Below are 26072 nucleotides of genomic sequence, written 5' to 3' on the forward strand. Positions count from 1 at the left end.
TGTATTTTTAATTTAACTAAATACCAGTTTACAATTTTCTCCTCACAGTGTTTGAGAAGGCCTTCTTCCCCCATTCATTCCAAAATAGTGTACTATCAAGTTTTAGATCTTAGTCTATCTGATGAGTGAAACATATTATCTCGTTATTGTATTTGCATTTCTTTAATCAGTTTTGTGGCTTCTGAGCTAGTACCTTCCCATACAGCATTTTCCCCCTGCTTTTTCTTCTAGTATTTTTATGTGTTTTATTTTTTACTGTAAAATTTTGTTGAATATATCATTTATTGGTGTTAGGAGTGAAGTAAGAATCTAGCTTAATTTTTTTTAAGATGGCTTAAAAAATATCATGCCATCACTCCCCCCTTTTTGTTTAATAATCTGTTTTATCCTCAATGATTTGAAATGCCATTCCCATCATATACTTCATGCTTGACTTTATTTCTGGATTCTTAATTTTGTTCCATAGTTTCTCATTATGTGACCAGTCTACCATGTTGATAAATATGTATCATCTTTTTTCATAATTGCTAGTTTTTATTTTATATTTTAGGATATATTTATGATCTTTTTAAAATAAATTAATTTTAGTTATTGTTTTTACTAGTCTATTAAACTTTAAATCATATATGAATTAAAATCTTATTTTTTCTTCCACTGTGTACTTAGTCTCTGAAACCAATTTTTAGATGTCTGCTCATGAGCTTCTCTTTGGTCAGTGCATTATACTTTAAGAATATTCTGTGGTCAAATATGAACACTATGTAACTGCATAATTTCTCAGTTTGAAGAATTTTTCTTTTCTTTTCTAGCCTTTAATCTAGACAACGAGCAACCAGATTATGATATGGATTCAGAAGATGAAACCTTATTAAATAGACTTAACAGAAAGATGGAAATTAAGCCTTTGCAATTTGAAATTATGATTGACAGACTTGAAAAAGCCAGTTCTAATCAGGTACTGTACTTTGTAAAAATATCTCTTGTCTTATGGTTTATCCAATTAGCTTTATTTTGCCCTTTCTTTGGACCTGAGTATATTGCATTTTACTATCTCTTGAATTTCTTTTCCTGACATCCTAGAATTTCTGTTTACACTATTCCATGAGCTGAATACTTAAGCATAATTTCTTTGAATAGGAGTGTGAAGAGTACTGTTCTGACTTTTTTCTTGTTTGGCTATAAAGATAACTGTAGTTATTGTTTGGATGTGAAAATAACTCTAGTTATCATGTCTTGATCCTTTTCATAGGACTATTTTGGTGCTTCAGTAATTAAATTTGCTTGGTTGGGTCTCTAAGGCAGGCATCTCATACTAAATCTTTCTCTGTTGCTCAGAGTTATCTCAGTTGCTCCTATTTATATTAAGGTACTCTTATCATTTTAAGTGTATTTTAGTTTTACTTATTTATATATTATTTAAAATTTTAAGTGAGGTAAAAATTATTCACAAAGTAATAAAGAATTTTCTGTAGTGGGATGTTCTATACATAGTATAGAGAATTTAAAATGGTATAGTCTTTCTGGAAAGCAATTAGGCAGTGTATGTCAATAACATTAAAATGTGTATACTTTTTGATTTAGTAATCCTACCTCTAGGAATCATTCTCAAGAAAAATAATTAGTGAAAATGTCAAGGATTTTTGAAAGAGATGTTCAGAATAACTTAAAAGTTGTCTATAGGGGTGGAATATCATACAGCCATTAAAAATCATTATTTTGCAGGATATCTAATGCCACAGGAAATTGCTCATTATATAATGTTAGATTTCAAAAACAGGATACAGAATTGTTTAAGTGAAAAACTGAATAAATGTAAAGCATTTACATTTATACATGTGCATAGAAGAACAAGAAAGCACAACAAAATCCCAACAATGGTTATATTTAGGTGCTGGAATTATTGGTGATTTTTATGTTCTTTATTCTCTTTTTCTGTGTTTTCCAAATTTACTATAATCAGCATGTGTTGATACTACAATTAGATTTAAAAATAAACTATTTTTTAAAATAATTGTTGGTGTGTCTATGTGGTATATTAATATATGCCAATTGTTATTAATGTAGAAAGAAGTTAACAGATATAAATAAATAAACTTTTTACAGTAGACTGTTAAAACTTTTCACTAGTTTACCCATACAAATTTATTTTTTTCCCTCACATCCCAACTTAAGTTCTTTAAATCCCTGAAGCATTACCAGCTCTTCAGAGTATTTCCCAAATTTTTCCATTGTAAAATGACTTTGCTGCATATTTAGCCTTTCTACCAGTCTTTCCCCCCCACTTTCATGGCAAGTATTATCTAGTGTGCTATCCAAAGAAATACATTGAAAACTGAATTTTGTAAAATTCAACTTAATCAATTTTTTGAGCGATTACCTTAGTTTTTTTTAATTGGAAATTTAATTATCTAATGAATATTCATTATAATTAGCACTCACCGTTTTCCTAGGATTTTGATCACTGCCATCAGATATAGTCTCAGTTTTTCTTCTTTATAAGAAAATTTTCCTAGCAATACTAGGCTTGATCAGTCTTTTGGTATTTCTCCTATTTTCCCTGATTACTTAGAAATTACTCATGGTGGCTGAAATTATATCATCAGAAGCCTTCAGCTCTCTGATCTGTAATTTGCTTTCTTTCATTCAGTCAGTAATCTTTATTTAGTGCTCAGGTGAACAAGACAGGTGACAGAAGTTCTGCCCTTGTTGGGACAGGGTAAACAACAAGCATGTAAACAGTACAGTTAACAATCCACGTATAATCAGCACCATCCTCTTTTAGTTCTCTTTGCTCAGTGCCAAGCTTCCAGGCCCTAAAACAACTGGCTGGGCTCAGAGCATGATAGCCTCTGCTTTCAGGAGTGGAGGAGATAAAGGTGGGGCTTTTGTCATAGCAACAAGATAATGGTTCTGTTGTTATTATTATTATTTATTTTTGTGTGTGTGTGTGAGGAAGATCAGCCCTGAGCTAACATCCATGCTAATCCTCCTCTTTTTGCTGAGGAAGACCGGCTCTAGCTAACATCTATTGCCAATCCTCCTCCTTTTTTTTCCCCAAAGCCCCAGTAGATAGTTGTATGTCATAGTTGCACATCCTTCTAGTTGCTGTACGTGGGACGTGGCCTCAGCATGGCCGGAGAACCAGTGCGTTGGTGCGCGCCCGGGATCTGAACCCAGGCCACCAGCAGTGGAGCACGCGCACTTAACCACTAAGCCACGGGGCCGGCCCTGGTCCTGTTATTAGAACCAAGGATTAAAGATACCAAAAGGCTGTCCTCATTCTAAGTCCTTGATCTGTGGGTTGATGGATTTCTTTGTTTTCCCTTTTTAGGGGCTAGGATAGTACCAGACCCCAGGGCAAGGAATCATGTTTGTGGTTAAACTGGTATTTATTAGGTAGGTGGAGAAAGACAAAAGATAGACTGAGGCAAAGCTTCTGCCCCATCATTCTGTGGAGACTATTGTGATGAAGTCGTTATTGAAAACTCCTGTGGCCAAATGCTGAGATTCTTTTCAGCCACCATCCGTTTATCTTACTTGAGTGCTCCTTACTTTTTGAAACTGTCATCACTTTTGGTCTTTTGAATACAATTCATTCTCTTCTGGTTTTCTTATTATTTTCCATGACCATTCCTTCTAATTTTCTTTTGCTGACTCCTTTTCATTTAACTCCTGCAAACATCAGGGTTGTTTGAAATTCTGTTCTTGGTATACTTATCCTGTGTATTTTGGGACAATATCACCTCAGCGATGATTTTTGTGGGTGTAATAATACATATACCTTTAGCCTTGGCCTCTTTGTCAAGCTCCAGAATTTTCTTTTTTCTCTTTTTGTGCTGCTTGTTGGCATCTCCACCTAGATGGTCCACAGACCTCTCAAGTTTAACCTTTACAAAACAACTTGCTCCCTTAACTCCACATGATCTTGTACTGTATTCCTTATCTTTCCACTGACTCCCCAAACTCAGAGTTAGGTGTTTTTTATTCCTTTCCTGCAGTCCCTAAACTTGTAATTCTAACTCTTCCTTGTGCACCTGTGTATTTCTTGAATATTTCATATTCAAGCATCTCTTTTCATTTCTTCAGTCTTTCTCTCTTTGCTCAAAAATGTGCCAAGGGTTCCTATGTCCAAGAGAGCCTTTTCATTTGACCCCATCTAGCTCAATAAACTACCACCTGATGTCTCTCCCTATTTCTGTTACAAATTTTCAACAGATTAGCCATACTGTTTTCTTTTTACTCACACCACAATCCGTTTTAGGTAACTGAAGTTGCACTGTATAAGATCACCAGTGGCCTCCTAATTCTCATCCAGGAGCCTCTTTTCAGCCTGTATCCTGCTTAATATCCCTGTGGTATTGGATGCTGTTGACCTCCACATTTCCTGATTCTTGTCTTCTTTCTTCATCGCCTCTTCCATTGCTCCTCTGCCTCTTATTTGTTGCAATTTCCTTTGGTATCTGTCCTCAGAATTTATTTTTGTATCTTAAGCTACCAATGCAGGCATTCCCAGATGGAGTGTTTTGTGACTCTCCTCTATCTTTCTGCACTAATAACTCAATTCCAGAGTTCTTACATTGTTCTCGTATTGTTTAATTTGTATTTGTCTTACTTTTATTGCCATATTGTAAATTTCTTTAAGTAGTGGATTTCTCTTAGTTTTTTCCTCATCTTCCCCACAACCTGTAACACAATGAGCAGCTGATAGTAGTTGATTATTAACTACTTATTGCTTAATTGACTGTTTTATATATAAAAACTAATTTTTACACGTAATTTATTCATTTGTGTATTAAAAAATGCATTTATTGAAATTGCTAACCATGAGTTTTGTATATAAACAAACTAAATGATCCTTGTCCTCATGGAGCTAGTAGCAGTCTAGAAGAAAAGCTTATGTGGTAGGATAATTTTTTCTCCCCATCCCCAAGCCCCCAAAATAAGTAAATCAAGTAAATCACACAACTCAGAGCTGTCTCGAAAATAATAAATTTACCACAGATCTTTTTGCCAGTTAAATGCTAATTTCCACGCTTTCTAGTAAATGAAGTGCTAAATGACAGAACTTTTTTCTTAGGGTATAAAAATAGTAGGATTCTAATTTTGTAGACTTTTAGTCATGTGGACTTTTAATCACAACCAATTTGTACTACTTTATCTGCAAATAATTCTTGCCCACTCAAATTGATGCTGTCACCAAGATAATAGAGATGCAGTGATACTGGTTGCCTTAGAATAGCTAAAGATAATTTTTACAGAATGATTAAAACCAAAATTATCCAATAAAATAAAAATTTGCTGTATAATATAAAATCAGTGGTTGACTGAGAAAATACAGTTAACATTGGAAAGAAATATCAGATACTTAACTGTAAACTGTATATTGAATTCTTATTACCTGAGATGTAAAGAGAGTACTTAATGACCAGTCAGAAGGACATTTCTAGCAGGAGCAAGAAGCACCAGAGAAGGAAATCTGAGGCAGTGTTTTAATCCCCTGACGCATCCTGCAGGAGGATAGGAAGCAGTGTTGATAGTATTGTTGTATAAGAAACTCAGTACTGCTCTACTGGTTGATGGAAAGACACCTATCCTGCTCCCCATTCTAAGATTAGATTATGTTGTTCTTGTTTGTGTGTGTGTGTGAGGAAGATCAGCCTTGAGCTAACACCTGTTGCCCATCCTCTTCTTTTTGGTGAGGAAGATTGGCCCCGGGCTAGCATCCGTGCCTATCTTCCTCTACTTGATATGGCATGCCGCCACACTATGGCTTGATAAGAGGTGTGTAGGTCTGCACCTGAGACTCAAACCTGTGAACCCCGGGCTCCCAAAGTGGAGCATGCGAACTTAACCGCTACGCCGCCAGGCCAGCCCCTAGATTTCGTTCTTGATTTAGTTAGTGAAGGTTACGAAATTTTATCAGAAGCAGAATGACCAAACAGCTGAAGCACATGTAGCATATTACAGTGTTTTTCCTTTGGTCCCTAGGTCACATGAGAGCTGCCAGTCATGCTGTTATGCTACCAGCATGTGGTAGAATTTTATTAGATCCAGAAAGCTCGATTCTTATTCTGCCACTGTTCTTGTAGACTTTTGGGGGTATCTGTCACCATTCCAGAAAACTTCACTAACAGTAGGAAGGTGTCCATTTAAAGTTGCTATTTGGAAATATTGGTTCTTTTGGCTTGATCTCATGTTCCAGGCTCTGGCCCTACACTATAAAGACCAACTTACTCAGCCTCTCAGGTGCAGTTAAGCTGACTCCAGTGAGACACTGAGTGAACCGAAGAATGGCCACTTGTAATTTTACTGTACTAAATGTAATTGTCACATGGACTAGAATACTTGAGTTGACGTTGTCACGGTATTCTCTTCCTGTGGTCAAACCATCTTGGCAGCCAAATTATAATAAGAAACCAGCGAATTAGCCCTGGTAATCACTATCATAGGACTGGAAGTCCAAATGATCATTACATTTATTCCATGAAGTTATACCAGTATAAGTCAGATCATATCAGAAATTTATTTGGTGGGTTATGCTTTCTTCAGATGACTTCATATAACCTGCAGATCAATTAGTATGTTGATCTTATAATTTCAGTGAGAAAGTTTTTCCCTTCATTTCCAAGTTCTAGAGAAACATTTCTTAGGAGATATCTCAATTTGCTTTGAAAGTGAATCTTTATGTCTAAAATGATAGAAGTAAAAAGATTGGGATAACATCACTTCAGCAAGGGTTTCCAGTCCTAAAACTCCATGATCTTTTTCTAAAATTCACTGTAAATGGGTAGGTGTAACACCTAATCCATCCTGCTAAAGCTGATTGGTCTGTCTGATCTTCACAAAGAGCAAGAAAACAGATGTGACCAAGCGAATTTTTACAAACCTTAGTTTGAGATATGTTAGCATTATACTGGCTGCGTTGAAAAAGGAGAAGTGGATCCTTGAGATACCAATGTCAGAGCTCCTAGGGAAATCATCTTAGGGCCACTGTCCCAGACATAACAATGTCATTAGCAGAATGAGTGTTGAGAAAAAGGATTCTCTAGTACTTAACCAGCTTTGATAGACAAATTGCTTTTGTATGTAATTGGTACAAGAAATTGAAAATTGCATAGTGTGGAAACTTCTGGAAACATGCTAAATTTATCCCTTTACAATTTCAAAAGAGGCATATTATATTAGTTGCGATACATTAAAGAATATTTGTCTTTTATTTTGGAGGGAGATAAAAAGAAACTTTTATCTTCTAGTTTCTGCTGAAAAACAAAAACACAGAAAGAAGCTAGTAGACTAGTGAAAACTAGTAGATCCTCAAATGTGTAGAATCACAGAATATCAGAATTTTGAAGGACCCTGGATGTGTTCTAGTCTGAGACTTATCTGAGGCATAAATCTATTGTAGTCTTCCCAACTATCGTTCATCCAGGCTTCTTAAATATTTTAAGTGGTGGAACTCACTTCCTCTCAGGGCAAAATTTTAATTTTGATAAATCTTCTTACTAATAAATCCTTTGTTAGATTGAATTGAATTGTGTTTTCTGCCGTCATGATATCTGATCATAATGAACTTATCACATTTTTTTCTGTATGTATAGTTCAACTTTGATTTCTCTTTTTCAAACATTGTAGTAGATGAGATTTTGTATTTTTCATTTAGCTTGTAACACTTCAAGAAGCAAAACTGCTGCTAAACGAAGATGATTACCTTATTAAAGCTGTATACGACTACTGGGTGAGAAAACGTAAAAACTGCAGGGGGCCATCCCTCATTCCTCAGATAAAACAAGAGAAAAGAGATGGCTCTACCAACAATGACCCTTATGTTGCCTTTCGGAGGAGAACAGAGAAAATGCAAACTCGGAAGGTAATGTGCAAATTAGATTTAATTGAATGTAAGACCATTATTTTTTTCTGCTAATAACTTGAATAATTTTGAATAATTTGAACATAAAGGGGAACCAATGACATTGTTGAACTTTCTTTTAGAAATCCTCCTCTTTGTTAGCTTCTATTGGCCAGTTGTTTACAATGTTTATCTAATACCCATGCCCTTTGTAAATCTACTGATGATACCATTTTAGGCTTGGAGTTGAAGTGATATGAGGAATTATTTATCTTTACGTACCTCAAAAGTTTTGAGTTCTTCAGTAATCTGTACATTCTATACATATCCTCTGGGAAGCTTAAGAGCTTACAGTTCCTTTGAAACCATATTCTAATTCTTGCAAGTAAAAATGGACTTTACTGCATCTAGCTATTCTGGGGTCGTGGGAAGTAGGGAAAGGTTCATTTTCAAGCCTGTTGGGCCAACAGTCAAAAGTAACAGTGGAATCTTTTTCTCGTTTTCTGAATTGTCAGTTGTATCAGATTTCAAATTGATGAACTTGTCCCCATCTGGCTTTCAGAAGCAGTGTGAGCCAGAATTTTAAGAGAAACAGGGTCTCATGCTGTGGAATGATATAGTATAGAAGAAAGCGTTGTTTCAGAGGGATATTTGCTGCCTTCTATTTCTCATAATTAACAGTAAACATCATACATGGTAACAGATTCTCTCACATTGCAAAATATTAGAAACATAAAATGTAAGAACCATGAGAAATTATAGTTGGAGGCAACACATTTTCTGTGGATTCTTGTTTTTCCTAACATTGAAAGCTTGTCCTTGTCAGCTGTTAATATAACAGCTGTGAAGCCTAACAGCTGCCAGGGATAGTATATTTTAAGAGAAACTCTCCTACTGGTTAACAACCAGAGTTTCTATAGCTATTTCTTGGATTTCCCAAGTGTAGATAACATTTCCTAACCCAGGCAGAGTTTTCAATTTGACGTTTTAGTTCTTAATTGAGGAAATCTAAGATATTTTATGAAGATTTAGCACCTAGCTTAGAAGAGACTAGAATGAGATAACTTTGTAAGTACAGTAAAAATTTATTAAAATGGACATGAGGAAGAAGAGGTTTATCTGAACCATTGAAAAATCTGAACTACCAATTGCTTTTTTAAAGAAATGTAATTAATTCAGATACATTGCAAAATAGACTTTTAACAACATCTTTTGAAGGAAAAGTAAGTACTAGTGGGCTTCTTTTAGTGTGAATGGGTATAAAATACTTAAAATTAGCTGTATTTATTGACATATAAACAATATTCCAAATGTTTAAATACATTCTATCTTAAATAGATTAAATCACTATTTTCTAACTAGTGCATATTGAGAATTGCTAATAACAGGTTTCTGTGTTTAGGCTCTTTACTATTGTGTAATAATTTGTCCAGCTTTTTCCTAATACTCTGATTCCTACCCTTTCTCTAATTTGTTATTTTCATCTTCCTCTGCAGAGTGGTACGTTTTCTTTTCCAATGGTCTTTTTATTCCTCTCTATTTTCGGTTCTGGGACCAAAGACTATTCCCTTTCATGCACACTGTTGCTGCTTAGAAATGTTTATGAGTTTCAAAATAAGAAAGTTGGGAAAGCAGTCAACAATGAATACCCCCTAGGTGTTCAGGAGGTGGGCAAGCATTTTGATATGGGAAAATGAATACAGCTAACAAAGGTTCTCTGCTTCCTTTTCTCTTTCCACAAAATTAAAAACACTTGTATAGCTGATGCAAAGGCTAAAGTAAGGGACTTTTGAAATATTTGCTTGGCAGTCTAGAATTTAATTTTAATTCACTAAACTACTATTTAATTTGGGAGTGCTTAAGTACTTGAGGACATTCTTAAATGAGATCATCTTAAGACACCAGCGTGTCTGAATGCACTGATTGGGAAGTCTCGAATCAGCATATACGTTTAATATGTTTAACCCCATAGATTCAACTGTTAGCATTTGTGCCTTCTCTCTTTCCTAGCTCTGTTCACTGAGAGGGTCTAGAAGCAATGATACTCCATAGCAATGGGCATGCCTAGTATGTAGATCTTGATTTTAAATACTATTTTCCATTAAAAGGAACCAGGGCTCCTTAGAAAAATGGTTGATTTCAGGTCTGGGGCTGGGCAAGTATAAAGATAAACTTGGAACATTCTACTTTGCCAGAAAATAAGAATGTGATTGAAGAATGTTGGAGCCATTTCAGAAGGCCTCAGGAGCCAGCTTGAAGGGGGACTCCACTGATCAGATCTGGGAAAGTTTGAGTGTCAAAATAAATAAAGAGAGTAATGGATTATAACCCCTGGAGTAAAGTAACCCATGAGTCTATACCTATATAAATAGATGGATGGATAGATAGAAGAACGGATGATTGATTGATTGATAGATAGATAGATAGATAAAGAGAAGGGAACACTTTTCTTTACAGTAGATTTCCAACTTATAAATATCAGCGGAATGATGCAGTTTGAAAATTATCATTTGGCAACCACCATAGTAGTAATTATTTCAGGCAAAAGTTAGAATCAATGGATACTAAACTAATGGGGGGAAATTTGATGAGAAACAAGATACTTACATAGTCCCATAGCCAGATGGAAGCTAGACTTTTGGTGGTGAATATGATGCAGTCTATACAGAAGCTGTAATATAGTAATGTACACCTGAAATTTACACAATATTATACACCAATATGACCTCAATAAAATAATTTTTTTAAAAACAGGAAAAATAGTAATTTAACTAGAGAAACCTTGCAGACACCATCTTAAGTGATCAAAGTTAGGATCAGCAGTAATGGGACAAAGAGTTAAATACCCCCCGTTTAACTCCTGGTATAATGAGAGAGGGACACAATATTACTTATGTGATAGTCCTACCAAAAATACATAACCTGAATTTAATCATGGAAAAACATCCAAGAAACTCAAATTGAGGAACATTATACAAAAATAAATGCCTCTACTCTTTAAAAATGGCAAGGTCGTGATCACCATAGAAAGACAGAGGAACTGTTCCAAATTAAAGAAGATTAAAGAGACATGACAATTAAATGCAATTTTAATCCTGAATCAAATCCTCAACCAGGAATAATAATTTTTATTATTAATGAATTTTAATAACAAAAATGATTATTGTTGCACTAATGTCCTTTGTAATAACAATTATATAAATATATAAATAACAATTATATTTGTTGCTATAAAGGACATTAGTAGGACAATTGGTGAAATATGACTAAAGTCTGTAAATTAGATAATAGCAGTCTATCAATGTTGATTTCCTGATTTCCGTAATTGTACTACGGTTATATAAGAGTATATCATTGTTTTTAGAACATACACATTAAAGTGTTTAGCGATAAGAGGCATTATATCTTTAACTTTTATTGAAAAATTAAAAAAATACTACTAATTTATATGTGTATGTGTTTATATACATACATGTATATGTGTCTTAGTCCCTTTGGGCCGTTGTAACAAAAATACCATAGACTGGGTGGCTTAAACAACAAACATTTATTCCTCACAGTTCTGGAGGCTGGGAAGTCCAAACTGCAGGTCCCAGCAGATTTGAAATCGGGTGAGGGCCCACTTCCTGGTTCATAGTTGGCCATCTTGCTATGCCCTCACATGGCAGAGGGAGCAAGAGAGCTCTCTGGAGTCTTTTTTATAAGGGCACTAATCCGTTTACAAGGACTCAACCCTCGTGACCTAGTCACCTCCCAAAGGCCCCACCTCCAAATACTACCACATTGGGGAGTTAGGATTTCAACATATGAATTTTCAGGGGATACAAACTATATATACATATACACTGTATATACATACGTACAGAGAGAGAGATAAAGCAAATGTAAAATATTAACCTTTGTGGAGTCTGGGCGAAGATATATGGGAATTCTTTATACTATTTTTATAACTTTTTTGTAAATCTGAAATTATTTCAAAATAAAAATTAGGAAAAAAAAAGAGTAGAAAGGACAGGACTGGGGAAAGGAAAAATTAGGAAGGGTAGTTATTTGGGCCTAAAGAGCAGGAAATGAATAAGTAAGACAGGACAGGAGGGCATAGCCCAAGTGGAACACTTAGTGAAGAGCAGGGCAATCTTAAAAGGTTCTGGTGCAATTTTTGAATATTGTTCAGCTGGCATGCAGCCTTATATTTTGAATCCATATGTCTCTCATTCTTATTAGACTTCTAGCCTTTTGAGGATAGGGGACATGTGCAATACCCTGCGTAAGAGTGAGCACTTTAATATTTGCTGTTGGTAACATTAATTATTTTTCAGTTGGAAGGAGTTATTGCTACCTCTTTACCAAGAAAGAAATTTGCTTAAAATCATGTTTTAGATTTTGCCCTTTGTCACATAGTACTGAAGGGGAAAAAAAGATTAATTTCCTTTTGGTAAGATAAAAGGATGACTTATTAACATAGCATTTTTAAATATTCAGTATGCAGTAGCTTAATGGGACTTAGTTTAGGTAATGTTTTATAGGTGATGATTAATTTTCAAGTATAAGAAACTATACACAAAAGAAAGAAGAGCAGAACTTTGATTTTTTTCCTGAAGTTTTATTTTCTATTTTATAATCGTTCCATATGAAACCTGGCTTTCTTCAGGTTCTTTCTAATGTCATATTGCATTATTAACTCAAGGATGGAAAGATTGCTTAATGAGGGGTGGTAGTGGTCTATTTTTAAACAAATAGTTCCATGCCTAATATGAAGTAAGTATTCTGTGACTATTTGATTGAACAAAATATTTTACATTAACTTTTATATGCAAATAAAAAGCTGCAGATTGCAACTGAGCCTTCTCTAGTTATTAAACAGGACTTGCACTCTGTGAGTTCAAGTTACTTCTTACATTTCAAAGTAAAAACTTCTTAACAATACTCTGAAATTCACAATTTTCACTAACTTTCTTTTACAGTCTGCACTGTGTTATACATTGAAGCATGATAATCCCATCCTTGAGATCTTTTATATTCCCACTTTTTGTTTGTTTTTGGTTTTTTTTGTGTGTGTGTGTGTGTGTGTGTGTGTGTGTGAGCTAGATTGGCCCTGATCCAACATCTCTTCCCAATCTTCCTCTTTTTGCTTGAGGAAGATTGTCGCTGAGCTAACAACTGTGCCAATCTTCCTCTGTTTTGTATGCGGGACGCCCCCATGGCATGGCTTGATGAGCGGTGCATAGGTCCATTTCTGGAATCCGAACCTGCGAATCCCGGGCCAGCCCCCCAACTTTCAGTTTTATATCCGAGTTTCTGAAGTGAAACTTTGCTTGTCATTGTGAATGTTTACATTGTCATATATTGAACCTTCCAGCTCCCAATTACAAAACTGAATGGATGGGTAGAGACTCATTTTGGCTATTTTTAGGTAACCTTGATTTGACAGAACTGTTTCTCTCTCATTGGAAAATACCTTGCTACAATATGAATGGACTACATTTTCTGATACACTAGGTGTTGTTTCAGGCAGACTTTTAAAAATTTGTTTACATTGGAATTATCCATTCTGTGTCATTCATTCCATCTTTTCAACAACTGACAGTGTTTTTTTCCTGAATATTTATTGACAGATATTTGCTCATACTTTTAATTTCAGAGTTAAATAAATAGGTTCTCTTATGTAGTTGCTGTTTAGGTGATTTTTTAACATTTTTACATTTAACATTTCTTTTAACGTTTTGCTTTTATAGAATGAATTTGGGTCTAAGATTTTATTGAATGAAGCTTTAAATGTGAATAATTGGATTAACTCTTTATTTTTCTAAAATTGTTGTTATTTTCGATAGAATCGTAAGAATGATGAAGCCTCTTATGAAAAGATGTTGAAACTGAGACGAGAGTTTAGTAGAGCCATAACAATTTTGGAAATGATTAAGAGAAGAGAGAAAACGAAACGTGAATTATTGCACTTAACCTTAGAAGTTGTGGAAAAAAGGTAACATTGCTACTATTACGTACTAGTAGCAGCTTCAGCCAAATGATGGACAAAATATAACCAGATAAGATATATATATATTTTCCCCCCCTAGGCTTTAAAACAATTGAAATTGATTCTCTAACAAAATCTACATTTTTTTTTAAGAATTGTGGTTACTAGTTTTTTTTTAGTTGGATTAAGTTACCAATTTGGATTGCAAATTTGGGGGATATTTTTGTGTGTAATATAGGTCCTCTAATACACTTAATTTGTTTTTCAGAATCATTGAATTTTATTTAGAAAAGAACTTAGAGATCATTTTGTCCAATTCTCTATAGTTTCTATTAAACAAAAATTTGAGGGAAATGCATGTTTAATTGATTTTATTTTCTAAGTACGTAGAAAACATTTTTTGTTTCAGTGCATTTTGAAAATTTTTACAAAACTATTACATTCTGTAATGTAACAGTCCTTTTCCTACATAATTCAATAGACTATACTAAACCTAACAGAATTTTATGTGATTCCTGAAGTAAGTATTCTAAACATCATTTCCCAGTGCTTGAAAATATAAAATATACGAGAAATTTGTCTTCTGTATACCTTAGAGATTTTGGGTTTTTTTTTTTTTTTAACTAAATCCCAAATATGAATTTCTTTATTCCTGTGAATTTTCTCTTCTAAGAATAATCTGATTAATTGTTGGCTCTATTTGGTTACTTGTGTTCCAGTTAATTGAGGTACCATTGGTTTTTCTTTCTCTTCTTTATTTTTAAATTATGTAATGTTTTCTTATGTATTGTTACCTCTTCAAGATATCATTTGGGAGACTATGGTGGTGAAATCCTTAATGAAGTGAAAATCAATAGATCAGAGAAAGAGTTATATGCCACTCCAGCAACTCTTCATAATGGAAATCATCACAAAGTCCAAGAATGTAAAACTAAGGTGAATATCCTCTGGGGAGAAGCATGTATGGTAATATTTATCAGACAATTATTGGTTTCTGCAGTTGTATTATAATAGTTTGGTTAAGGAAGAAAGTAATTAACATGTATTAAGTTGTTACTATTTGCCAAGCACTTTGCTAGGAATTTTTATATACATATGGACTCATTAATCCTTATAACAACACTTTGAGATGGACTTGAGCTCTTTGTGACTTCTAGATCATCTAGCTGTAAGTGGCAGATTCAAAGTTTTGAGTCCAGGTCTAACACCAAAGACCATATGCTTTCCGCTATACTTCTACTTTCCTAAAGAATAGGAGTAATTAAAGTTTAGTTATTATCACTAGTCTTAGGAAATCCTGCATCATCGTGGCAGACATCAAAATCTAAAATTAAAGCTTTCTTCATTGAGACTATTGAAAGTTATTCTTATTGTCATCACCATTGCCAGAACCAGCATTTATCAATTGCTGTCTAACTTGAGTGATTTGAAAAAGTCCTCTAATTTCTAGATCACAATTTCTTCCTAATAAAGAGACAGACTCAGTGATTACTTTAGTCTCTTTGGCTAAAGAATTATATTTATTCAGTATTCACTTGGTACATTAAAGTATTCAATTGAGATGTACAAAAATTACTAAAACCTTTAATTTCAGAAACTTAGATTTAAATAAGAAACGAGTATTGACTGAAGCATTTAGACAATAGAGCTTTACTATGCAGCAAGATTTAAAAAGTGACAGGGTGTTTGTGGAAAATTCATCTTTTAAAAAGGTACATAATCCTCATTTTTCATGGGTTTATTCTTAAAGGTCAAGGAAGAATGTGGAGCAGGAAGACTCCTCTTTTGTTCAACTCATGTCAATTCAAACATCACAGGCATCTAGCCCACCTACCTGATTCCCTTTAAATCACACTTGCCTCTATAGCCAAAAACAGTATCGGTGCAATAAATGTCATTTTGTAAGTTACGTTTTAAAATGCGTTTTATATAAATCAATGCTTTTTCTAGGTATATGGTAGGCATAGAATACGAATACCTCAACCCAAAATTACTGACAGAATCAGCCTTTATATTGATTCTTATTTTAGATCATCTCTAAGATTAAACACTCAGCCTATTTAAATACTAATTTTAGAGATACAGTTGCGTTCATTGTTGCTCTATCCCATTACACATAGTTAACTATGTTTATGTAACATAGTTACACTATGTTTACTTTGTCACACATCCCACCTTAAGATATAGGTAGTTTTTAAGAAGTTCAGATTTTCTTATTGATGTTGTAGCTATACCCATTGTATAACCAGTTTATATCTCACTAAATAATTTAGCATTTAAGCAACGTTTTCATTGTGTGTACCGTTTTTGACCCTGAAGTAGTTTGAACAAAAATCTGGGCTACATGGGCAAATGTATAACTTCCTAAATATTTTTATGCTTTCATATTACTTGTACTTTGGTGCCTAGAACAGTCATTTTTAAACTTTTTAAAGTGGTAGGTCTCTGTTTATTAAAAGGAATACCAGTATGTTAAAACAGATGGAAACAGAGCTGATCTGTTGAGGGGAGGCAGGGGGCTGGAAACCCACCCTATCAGTCAGTCTTTTTGCCAGATGGCCTCTCAAGTATCACCACTGAACTCTGGGGTACAGAACAGTTTGATTATTGTTCAATTGAGGCAGTAATTATACTTATATAACTATACTATACTAGTTTTTTTTCTAGTTATAATCTTATTTTTCTCAAAAATATTGCTACATATAGACATTTTTAAAATTGGGAAATAAGTGTAGAATTTATAATATAGTTTATTTTAAAAATAAAAAGTTATTAATTTTCATCATTAATTAGTACAGTGGCTTTAAATAAAATTAAAATTGAATTTAAATACTTCTTAAATGCTGGATTGCATAGTAATAGAGCAATATTTTAAAATCACTAACATCTTAGTTTAAGTATTAATAACAATATAAAAAGCAAATTTAACTACCATAATTATTTTTCATCTTAACTTGCAGAAAGTAAAACATTTTTCAATTTATGATCACATAATAACTTTTGCATTTAAAAAGGAGTAAATAAATCACCTCCTGGGTAAAAATGTATGTTTTTCAAACAGCAGTATAGTTTTTCATGATTTCTAAAATGATTTTCATTTCTTCCTTTTGGGGGAAAAATCGTCATGTAAACAGCATCCGCATCATTTGTCTTTGAAAGAAGAGGCTTCTGATGTGGTTCGTCAAAAGAAGAAGTACCCAAAGAAGCCTAAAGCAGAGGCTTTGATAACATCTCAGCAACCCACTCCTGAGACACTGCCTGTGATCAATAAGAGTGACATAAAGCAATATGACTTTCACAGCTCAGATGAAGATGAATTTCCACAGGTGCTTGTTTTAAAACTATTTTAAAAACATTTCCTGCTAGTCTTTTATATTGCTATATTTCAAAGCATAATTGACATCTTAAAGTCTTGATTCTTGCTTTTTTCACTTAATGTTATAGCATAAACATTTTCCGTATTATTTAGTAGCCACTGAAATGGTATTTGCTTTCTATTATTTTCTGTCCATCAGTTGGATAGAATTTATTCTATTGTGGAGCATTTAGGTGGTTTTCAGATTTCCCTTTTATAGAAATGAGCATCTCTATCTTTTCCCTCTGTATTTAAAGTAGATTATTAGAAATGGAATTACTGAACTAAAGATTATCAATATTTTAAGACATTTAATACATAATTGTAAATATTCGCCAACAATAATTCCCTTTTTACCGTACTCCACCAGCATTGTATTTTACAATGTAAATTTTACTAATTTGTTTGGCAATAACTATTTGATTAAAGAGGATTTATAACTGTTTCAAGTTTTAACTTATGAAGATAATTCTTTGGTTTATGTTACAACAATTTTATAGCAAAATGTTTACAATTTTAAAATCCGAGTCTTTCTTTCGTAAGTGCTATTTTTAAAATAAGACCTTTATTTTATATATTAAAGGATCAAATTTAAAAAAATATATTGTTTAGCATCTGATCTAGCAATACCCTGTTTTTTCTTTTCTATGTAGTATAGTCAACCTAAAGAGAATACTGTAACAAACAATCTTTATCATATTCTAACATTTTGACTTACTTGCTTTAAAAAAAATTTTTTTTAACCAATATCACAAATATGTTTGGAGGCAAGACCGTTTGTAAAACACTTTATTGTTGTAACTATTTAAAATCTAGAGTTTACATAAAATGTGTCCGCTTTGGCTAGATTATATTATTTTTACTTTTTTGTCATTGATTTAGTTTTTCTACCCCAGATAATATTTTAGCATTCATATGCGTTGTAACAAATGTACAAAGATTTGTTTAATTTAGTGTGCTCTTGAAAAGCACTTGAATGAAATCATTCAGTATGTTTGTCAGAGGATCATCCAGTTAGACTCAGGCAGGGCTCTGAATAGCCATGGGATGTTAATTAGATGACGTTTTGAAGGAATGAGGGAAGTAGTATCCTAACAAATAGTTTTCCAGATAGAAAGTGTAGAGAAGGGCTCAAGGCAGAGAAAACAGCATATTAAAGGGAACTGCTAGCAGTTTGGCATTGCTAGAGTGTAAAACACAAAGGGGAAGAGAAGTTGAACAGAAGGATGCCTGGAGTAGTAGTCAGTATTATACATACTGGGGAGTTACTGAAGAATTTTAAGTAAGAATATGACATGGTTAGATAAGTATATGTAGAATAGCCTTGTATTGGTGGTACTGTGAGCATCTATGAAGTTTTGCTATGCATTCCCAGCCCTTTAAGAACAATGCCATGGGATACTACGTCCTGTAGAAACTTTTCTTATTGCTAGAATCAGTCCACCTAGCCCAATAGTAGGGCATACTCAGCATACTAGACATATATTATTTCTCATGCATCAAGGGATCTTTGTTTTTGTTCTAACTTCTTATGTTTATTCGTGTAGTCCCCAACTCCCACACCCATGTGAAAAATGCATTTTGAAACTTTTAGGTTCCCCTGAGTCCTTGTACTAGGTCTTTGACAACACTCAATTTTTATAATGGTATCCCCATGTTGCTAAAGATAAGTAAGCATTTACCTATAGTTGGACATCATTCAGTGAGGCAGCTATTTAGAATGTAGCTCTTACAAAATCAGAATTTTATTGCTAAAAAGATCATTAAAATAATCATATGCTTCTACTTTGTCCAATAAACAAGGAAGAAGGGAATAGGGAGCCTTAAGAGAACAAACATATTAACCAGACATATCCAACTGATTTGCAGCAGAGCAGAACTAAAAATCCTGTCTCTTCTTGATCATGCTTCTGATTCTCCTAACATCAGCTCTCTTCCTGTGTCTCAGACGAAATCCTGGAATCCACTCCTGGAGAATGGTGGTTGGGAGGAACGGGTGGTACACTTTATGCAAAGAATTTCTGAGAGTTTGTTTGTAACACTTCCTATATGTATTTTAGAAGAGGTAGATGATTTGCAAAGGAACCAAAGTGTAAAATTCACATTTGGGATTTCCTTTCAAATTTCAGGTTTGGGGCTTAATTCCCCAGGAAGAAGAATCAGCCCCCGCTTACTGTTTCTGTGTCTCCCCCATAGGGTTGGTGGAGGTATATTGGAACCTCAAACAAATGCCTTTCTCCCCTGGATGACCCTGCTCAGTGGTAATTACCACAGTTTGGAAATAATATGGAGAAAAAACATTTTTCCTCTCAAAATAGGAAGAGAGGGATTTGTGAGGTTCAAAAATTTGCAAGTAAATATGGTTGAGCCAGCGTTGTCAGAAACAGAGATGTACACCAAAGTGAAATTGCGAGACAACTGAAACTTAAGTACCAAAACTTTTTTTTTTAATTTTTAACCATTGTGGGTAGAAAGCCATAGTATTTCCCTGCCATATCAGAGTGTATTTGTATTTCATTTAATCTGTTTTTGATGACATTTATAGAGTATGCTGTAATGTATCAGTGCTGCTCTAGGGGTCCACTCAGATTATATAGGGATATTTGACCTAATATCACATGGTCCCAGGCAGAATGCTTTTTAATACATGACAGCCTTTTGAAATTCCTTGTTTATTCTTTTGCTGTCAGGTTGTGGGCTTATCACTTCTCTCTGCAGCCAATCTGCTTACCTTTAGCAAGTCTTCCTACCTCTTCTAATTTTCTGCTTCTCATCTGCTAAGTTTTTGATTTTTCAAAAATGAGTGGGGAAATAGGGGACTCCCCTTTGAGTGAAATGTATGGTCTTTATGGCTTTTGGAGGGGGGGGTTCTATTCATAAGCCTTTTTTTACTTCCTAGTGTTTGGCTTTATTACAGAGAGAGAAAGTTATTATATAAAAACACACCTACCTATAGGTGATGCATAACTCTCATTATAAAATATTTATGGCTGTAAGATTATTTACAAAATACAAGTGGGATATATAAAAACTGTGCTAGAAGTCTGTAGCACTTAACGTGTTCGGAAGGAATTAAGCAATATCATGTGAACTTAGCTGCAAAAACTAATCCATTAAAAATAATAATTTTTAACCATAAAAAATTTTTGCTAGTCTTTAAATGTTTTAGAGAATTCACTGCCTACTGTTTGTAACGTAGGAGTGATTTACTGTTTGTGATCAGCTTCTAATTTTAGACCATTACAAAGACTGATGTATTGACTTTTGATAACTCCTAAATGGAATGCCTCGTGCCTCTTTTTTCTAGGTACCGTCCCCAGTATCAGAACCCGAAGAAGAAAATGATCCTGATGGTCCCTGTGCTTTCAGGAGGCGGGCAGGATGCCAGTATTATGCTGTAAGAACTTTATTTTTTGTGTGGTGTTTTTGTGAACTGCAATTAACAGGTAACTCATGTCAAGGTGACTTAGTCTTGATCTAGAAGTGGGAAATCCATCAGCATTTTTTATTTAATATTCCTAATGCAAATACCAGTAAAAGATGCTCAAAGTTATTGAGACCTTTCAAAGGATATCAGAATCCTTTGCTTGGAAATTGATAATTCCTCATATTTTTAGAAATCTGGTTTCACTTTGGGCTTTAACTATAGCTTCAGCAGTTACGAAAATTACTCACTATGTCATTGCTAGAGTTAAGTAAACCCAGAATCTCTAATTGAAGCTTTGATGGCTGCTGAGTGTTTATTGAAATTTACTGTTAGGCAAGCCAATATAGTGTATCCATACCCAGTAAGTATCAAACACGAGAGAATCATTTTTAAACTTCCCTCATGGCAATATTTTGTCTAATAATTTTATAGTCATAACTTCTTGACACACTTAGAAATTGCTTTGTGCTGTTAAGTGAAGTTTGGAGCAGCATTGTATCAAGGAATGACCCTCACTCCCAAATGCTCAGGTTTTCGGATAAATAACTATAGAGGAATGAGGATGGTTTTCATATATGGCTTTCAGAGACCATTTGTCTTGTTGTATTATGGTGAACGTGTACACTTACAAATTTTTCAGGGTGCGTGTTTGTATTGAATGTAGCAGAGGTAGGGAGTTGTTTATAAGTTATACTGCTGAGAGAAAGGGAAAATTATTATGGAATGGGGCAGAAGTGGTAAGACACAGAAAAAACGAATAGTAAAAGAAATGGAAAGGCAAAGAATTCGACTGTGTATGTTCTTCATAGTAAAGAGGAAACGTCAGCTTGACCCATGCATGCCTTCTTGAAGTATACCTTTTAGGCTAAAAAGTTTCCTTCTAGTTTATCTCAATAGGAGGTCTGTATATTACTACCTTCATTATCTCCATTTTTTTACATAAATGTTAAAAGCCATATTATTATTTAAAGATTTATTTCTTTTAAATTTTTTTTATTTATTTATTTTTTTCCCCCAAAGCCCCAGTATATAGTTGTACATCATAGCTGCACTTCCTTCTAGTTGCTGTATGTGGGACGCGGCCTCAGCACGGCCGGAGAAGTGGTGTGTCGGTGCGCACCCGGGATCCGAACCCGGGCCGCCAGCAGCGGAGCGCGAGCACCCAACCGCTAAGCCACGGGGCCGGCCCTCTTTTAATGTATAATATACCCTAAATGTGTTTACATTTATAAACTAAATTTAATTTGAGTTATTTTGGTCAGTGAACTTTTGATTCAATTTTATAAAATTTTATCTGGTTAAATATCATTTAAACACCAATTTTACAGTTTTATATCTAAATTTTAATTCTGGTAATTCTGCAATTATTTTTATCATGATTTAACTTTTCTTCATTCCAGATTTATTCCATGAGTTTTAATTATTTTTCTTTCTTTTCAGCCTCGTTTGGACCAAGCTAACCATTCATTTGACAATTCAGAATTGGCAGATTTGGATAAGTTGAGATACAGGCATTGCCTTACGACACTCACAGTCCCAAGAAGATGTATAGGATTTGCAAGGAGGCGAATTGGCAGAGGTGGAAGGTAAACTATTTGTTTTGACCTAGTGTTTGTTTACAAGCTGGAAGGGAAGGCATAGAGAAAATGTTGTTAAGTTCTTCCGGATAATATTTGGTTTCATATTGCTTTTCAGGGTCATAATGGACCGAATATCCACAGAACATGACCCAGTCCTGAAACAGATAGATCCTGAAATGCTGAATGGTTTTTCAAGCTCTTCCCAAACTATAGACTTTTCTTCTAATTTCTCTCGGACCAATGCTTCCAGTAAACATTGTGAAAATAGACTGTCACTTTCTGAAATATTAAGCAATATCAGATCATGTCGACTACAGTGTTTCCAGCCAAGGCTACTAAATTTACAGGACAGTGATAATGAAGAATGTACCTCAAGAAAACCAGGGCAGACTGTGAACAATAAAAGAGTTTCTGCAGCATCTGTAGCTTTATTGAACACCAGCAAGAATGGCATATCAGGTAAGCTGTTGCTTTGTTAAAAGTATATCCTGCTATTCTTTTCTCCTTAATTTTCATTATCTACTAAATACACCCTCAGGGTAAATTTTGAAAGTTTATTTTCATAATGCCACTGAGGAAAGGAATTTTATCTTAACCTACTACATTTTTTTCCCAACCTAAGAAACTAAGCCCTATTATTGTGGTTCCCATTTTAACCAAAATGTCCTAACTGATATCTGTAAAACCACTGACTTATATTTTGAATGTGTATGCCTGGTGTGGTGAATGTGTAGGCAGAATGCATAGGGAGTTCCCTATGGGCAAAGTGGTTGGTCGTAAGCTGCTACCAGATCATCATAGCACATTACTGTCTGCTTTTGTTAAAGAAAATTTTTATTTTTGTGTATTAACTTTGCTTAAATGTAAGCGTTGCTCCTCGAGAGTACCACTGAAAGCTTTCTTTCTGAAAAATGGTTTTTTAAGAGGCTCCCTATGAATAGTTGTAATTTTTGTCTGATAACTTACCTCTAATTAAGATTGGAAAGTTTTTTTCATTTTAAGAGACACTGCTCAAATTAATATTTCTATATGTACATTGTAAATAATGTATAATATCTAGACAATCTAAAATGTAATTTTGATTTGTTTTCTTCTGTAGATAGTCTTTATCTCTACTTGTATACAAGTATGTATAGTTTATGAATATCTTTATAATGTATACATTGCAAATAATGCGTGGTATTCAGAGACAAAACTAGATGTCACTTGACTTATACTGTTGCTACCCTTTCTTTCCGTAAAACGTATGTATTTCTAAATTATTTCCTGGGTGGTGCATTTTTAGTATGAGAAATTATTATGTTAAACTTCTTTAAAGTGATTTTAGATCATTTTAGCTTGAAATTTGGTCTCAATAGTGTTCCGTCTGTTCTGGTTACTGAGCTGCTTATTTTCAGACTTGACTTAGACATTTATCTGTTTAAAGGTTGTAATGGAAAATTGGATTTGTTTGAATGATTGGAAGTTGGCATATCATTTCTCCAAATTAGTTGGTTAATGTTCTCCTAAACGAACTTAGGTAAGGAAAATGGCATCCCATTGTATAAAGTTCATGAGTCTGTGACGTTTAATGAGCTTTTGAAGCTGAAATGGATAAATACTTAATATGACTTGAGGTGGCAGGATCCTTAGAAATCTAAAGATAGTAGGAAGTTGATGAATATTAGGTCAAATCTTTTTTTCACCTAACTCCAAGACATCGTTCAAATTGTTTAACTGAACTGAAATTCCTGAACCAAAAATTACTCAAAATAATTTATGCCAAAAAGGGAGTTTAAAAACTTCATATCTAAGCATTTATAATTAGATTTGGCCATAGATTGAGTTTCTTCTCTACGAATGAACGCCATACCAAAAAAATGGTTTTAATATGTTCCTTCTCTGGGCCAGCCCGGTGGCGCAAGCAGTTAAGTGTGTGCACTCTGCTGCGGTGGCCTGGGGTTCGCCGGTTCAGATCCCAGGCATGCACCAACGCATGGCTTGTCAAGCCGTGCTGTGGTGGTGTCCCATATAAAGTGGAGGAAGATGGGCACGGATGTTACCCCAGGGCCAGTCTTTCTCAGCAAAAAAGAGGAGGATTGGCAGATGTTAGCTCAGGGCCGATCTTGCTCACCAAAAAAAATATATATATATGTTCCTTCTCAACTTGAACATGGCCAATATTTGCAGCTTTCTACTATACATTCTCAATAAACTCCAGATCTACTTGACTTGGCTCTTTTCCAAAAAATGTATATATGTTGCAGGTGTTATTGTATTATCAGTACTCTGTACGTATTGATCCAGAATGTAAGTTAATGTAACTTCAATAATTCTGTAATAATCAGCTCTAGACTTTTTTTAACACTACCATACATCAGCATAAAATAAGCATTTAAAATATTATCTTAGGGATGCATGTACTTCTCAGGGAACTTAAATCACAGATGTGTGATGTTAACATCATAGACAGAAAGATTTTTATTTTTGCTTTTCCCCTACCATCAGAAAAAAGCAGTCTTTTTGGTCTGTGTAATTTTTCCTGCCTTATGTTTTTTAGTACTCTCAACATACTACCATTTCTTTCTTCCCTTGAAACGTTTCAGGGCTTAAGCAACAACTAAGCTACATTAGAATCAATGTTTTTAAATCAAGTCTTTCAAATATATATTTAACTATTTGTTACTAGAGTAAAGGATTTTATTTGAAGTTTTCCTTCTCTGCTAACTGTGACCCTCTAGTACTTGAGGCCACTGGTTTTTTCTTTTTAACAAAATTCTTCTGTTTCAAAATATTAGGCATGGGTGTATAAATACATAATGAAAGAAATCTTTTAACAGCATTTTTGTAAATAGTCAAAACACTGTAGCAGGGGCTGGCCCTGTGGCATAGTTGTTAAGTGTGCGCACTCCGCTGCTGGCGGCCCGGGTTCGGATCCCGGGTGTGCACTGACACACCGCTTGTCAGGCCATGCTGTGGTGGCGTCCCACGTAAAGTGGAGCAAGATGGGCACGGATGTTAGCCCAGGGCCAGTCTTCCTCAGCAAGAAGTGGAGGATTGGCATGGATGTTAGCTCAGGGCTGATCTTCCTCACAAAAAAAAGAAAAAAACAACACACTGGGAGTTTTAAGTACCCATTTGTACCAGTTATATTCATTACATAGTTTTCTCAGTTCTGGTTAGATAATTTTAAGTGGATTCAGTTACAATTCAGTAAATGTTGATAGAAATCCTTCTTCTACCTGAAGAGAAGGATATGGGAGTTTTTAGAAAATTGTATTTTTTTTTTCACCTTTCAGTTATATTTTATTGCACAATTTCTAATTCAGAGCTTTTAGGCAATTGTATTGATTGCAGGTATACTTGGTAATCAAATAATTTATTAATCAGCACACCTTTTTACGGGAGATGTGGTTTAATTACCATCACCTGGATGCAGAAGGTGGGTTTAATTCAGCTTGGGCTTTTCTTAAGATGCTGAAGGTTTGCCATTCATTCTGTTTTGTGGTTCTACATGCCACACAAAATTCCTTCTTATTTATTTATTTATTTTTTTATTGATGTTTTAATCGTTTTTAACATTGTGAAATTTTGGGTTGTACATTTTTATTTGTCCATCACCATATATATGTCTCCCTTCACCCCTTGTGCCCACCCCCCACCCCCATTGCCCCTGGTAACCACAATACAGTTTTCTCTGTCCATGTGTTGGTGTATATTCCACATATGAGTGAGATCATACAGTGTTTGTCTTTCTCTTTCTGTCTGACTTCACTTAACATAATACCCTCCAGACCCATCCATGTTGTTGCAAATGGGACGATTTTGTCGTCTTTTATGGCTGAGTAGTATTCCATTGTATATATATACCACATTAGAAAATTGTATTTTTATATTTGATGGGCATATAC

General features: G+C 34.4%; 1 protein-coding gene across 1 annotated transcript in view; it reads left to right on the forward strand.

Annotated features, from left to right (window-relative positions):
- The window catches only part of EPC2 (enhancer of polycomb 2), a 125913-nt gene that overhangs the window by 87544 nt on the left and 12297 nt on the right, over positions 1–26072 (forward strand). The window contains exons 3-10 of the mRNA XM_004423844.3: positions 810–955; positions 7661–7867; positions 13678–13826; positions 14624–14756; positions 16955–17146; positions 20483–20572; positions 22043–22188; positions 22298–22641. Coding sequence (XP_004423901.1) covers positions 810–955; positions 7661–7867; positions 13678–13826; positions 14624–14756; positions 16955–17146; positions 20483–20572; positions 22043–22188; positions 22298–22641 — 1407 coding nt within the window. The remainder of the gene's footprint in view (positions 1–809; positions 956–7660; positions 7868–13677; positions 13827–14623; positions 14757–16954; positions 17147–20482; positions 20573–22042; positions 22189–22297; positions 22642–26072) is intronic.

This window comes from Ceratotherium simum, chromosome 9 (assembly GCF_057802395.1).
Source record: "Ceratotherium simum simum isolate JZ-2026a chromosome 9, ASM5780239v1, whole genome shotgun sequence".
In the NCBI taxonomy this organism is placed as follows: domain Eukaryota; kingdom Metazoa; phylum Chordata; class Mammalia; order Perissodactyla; family Rhinocerotidae; genus Ceratotherium; species Ceratotherium simum.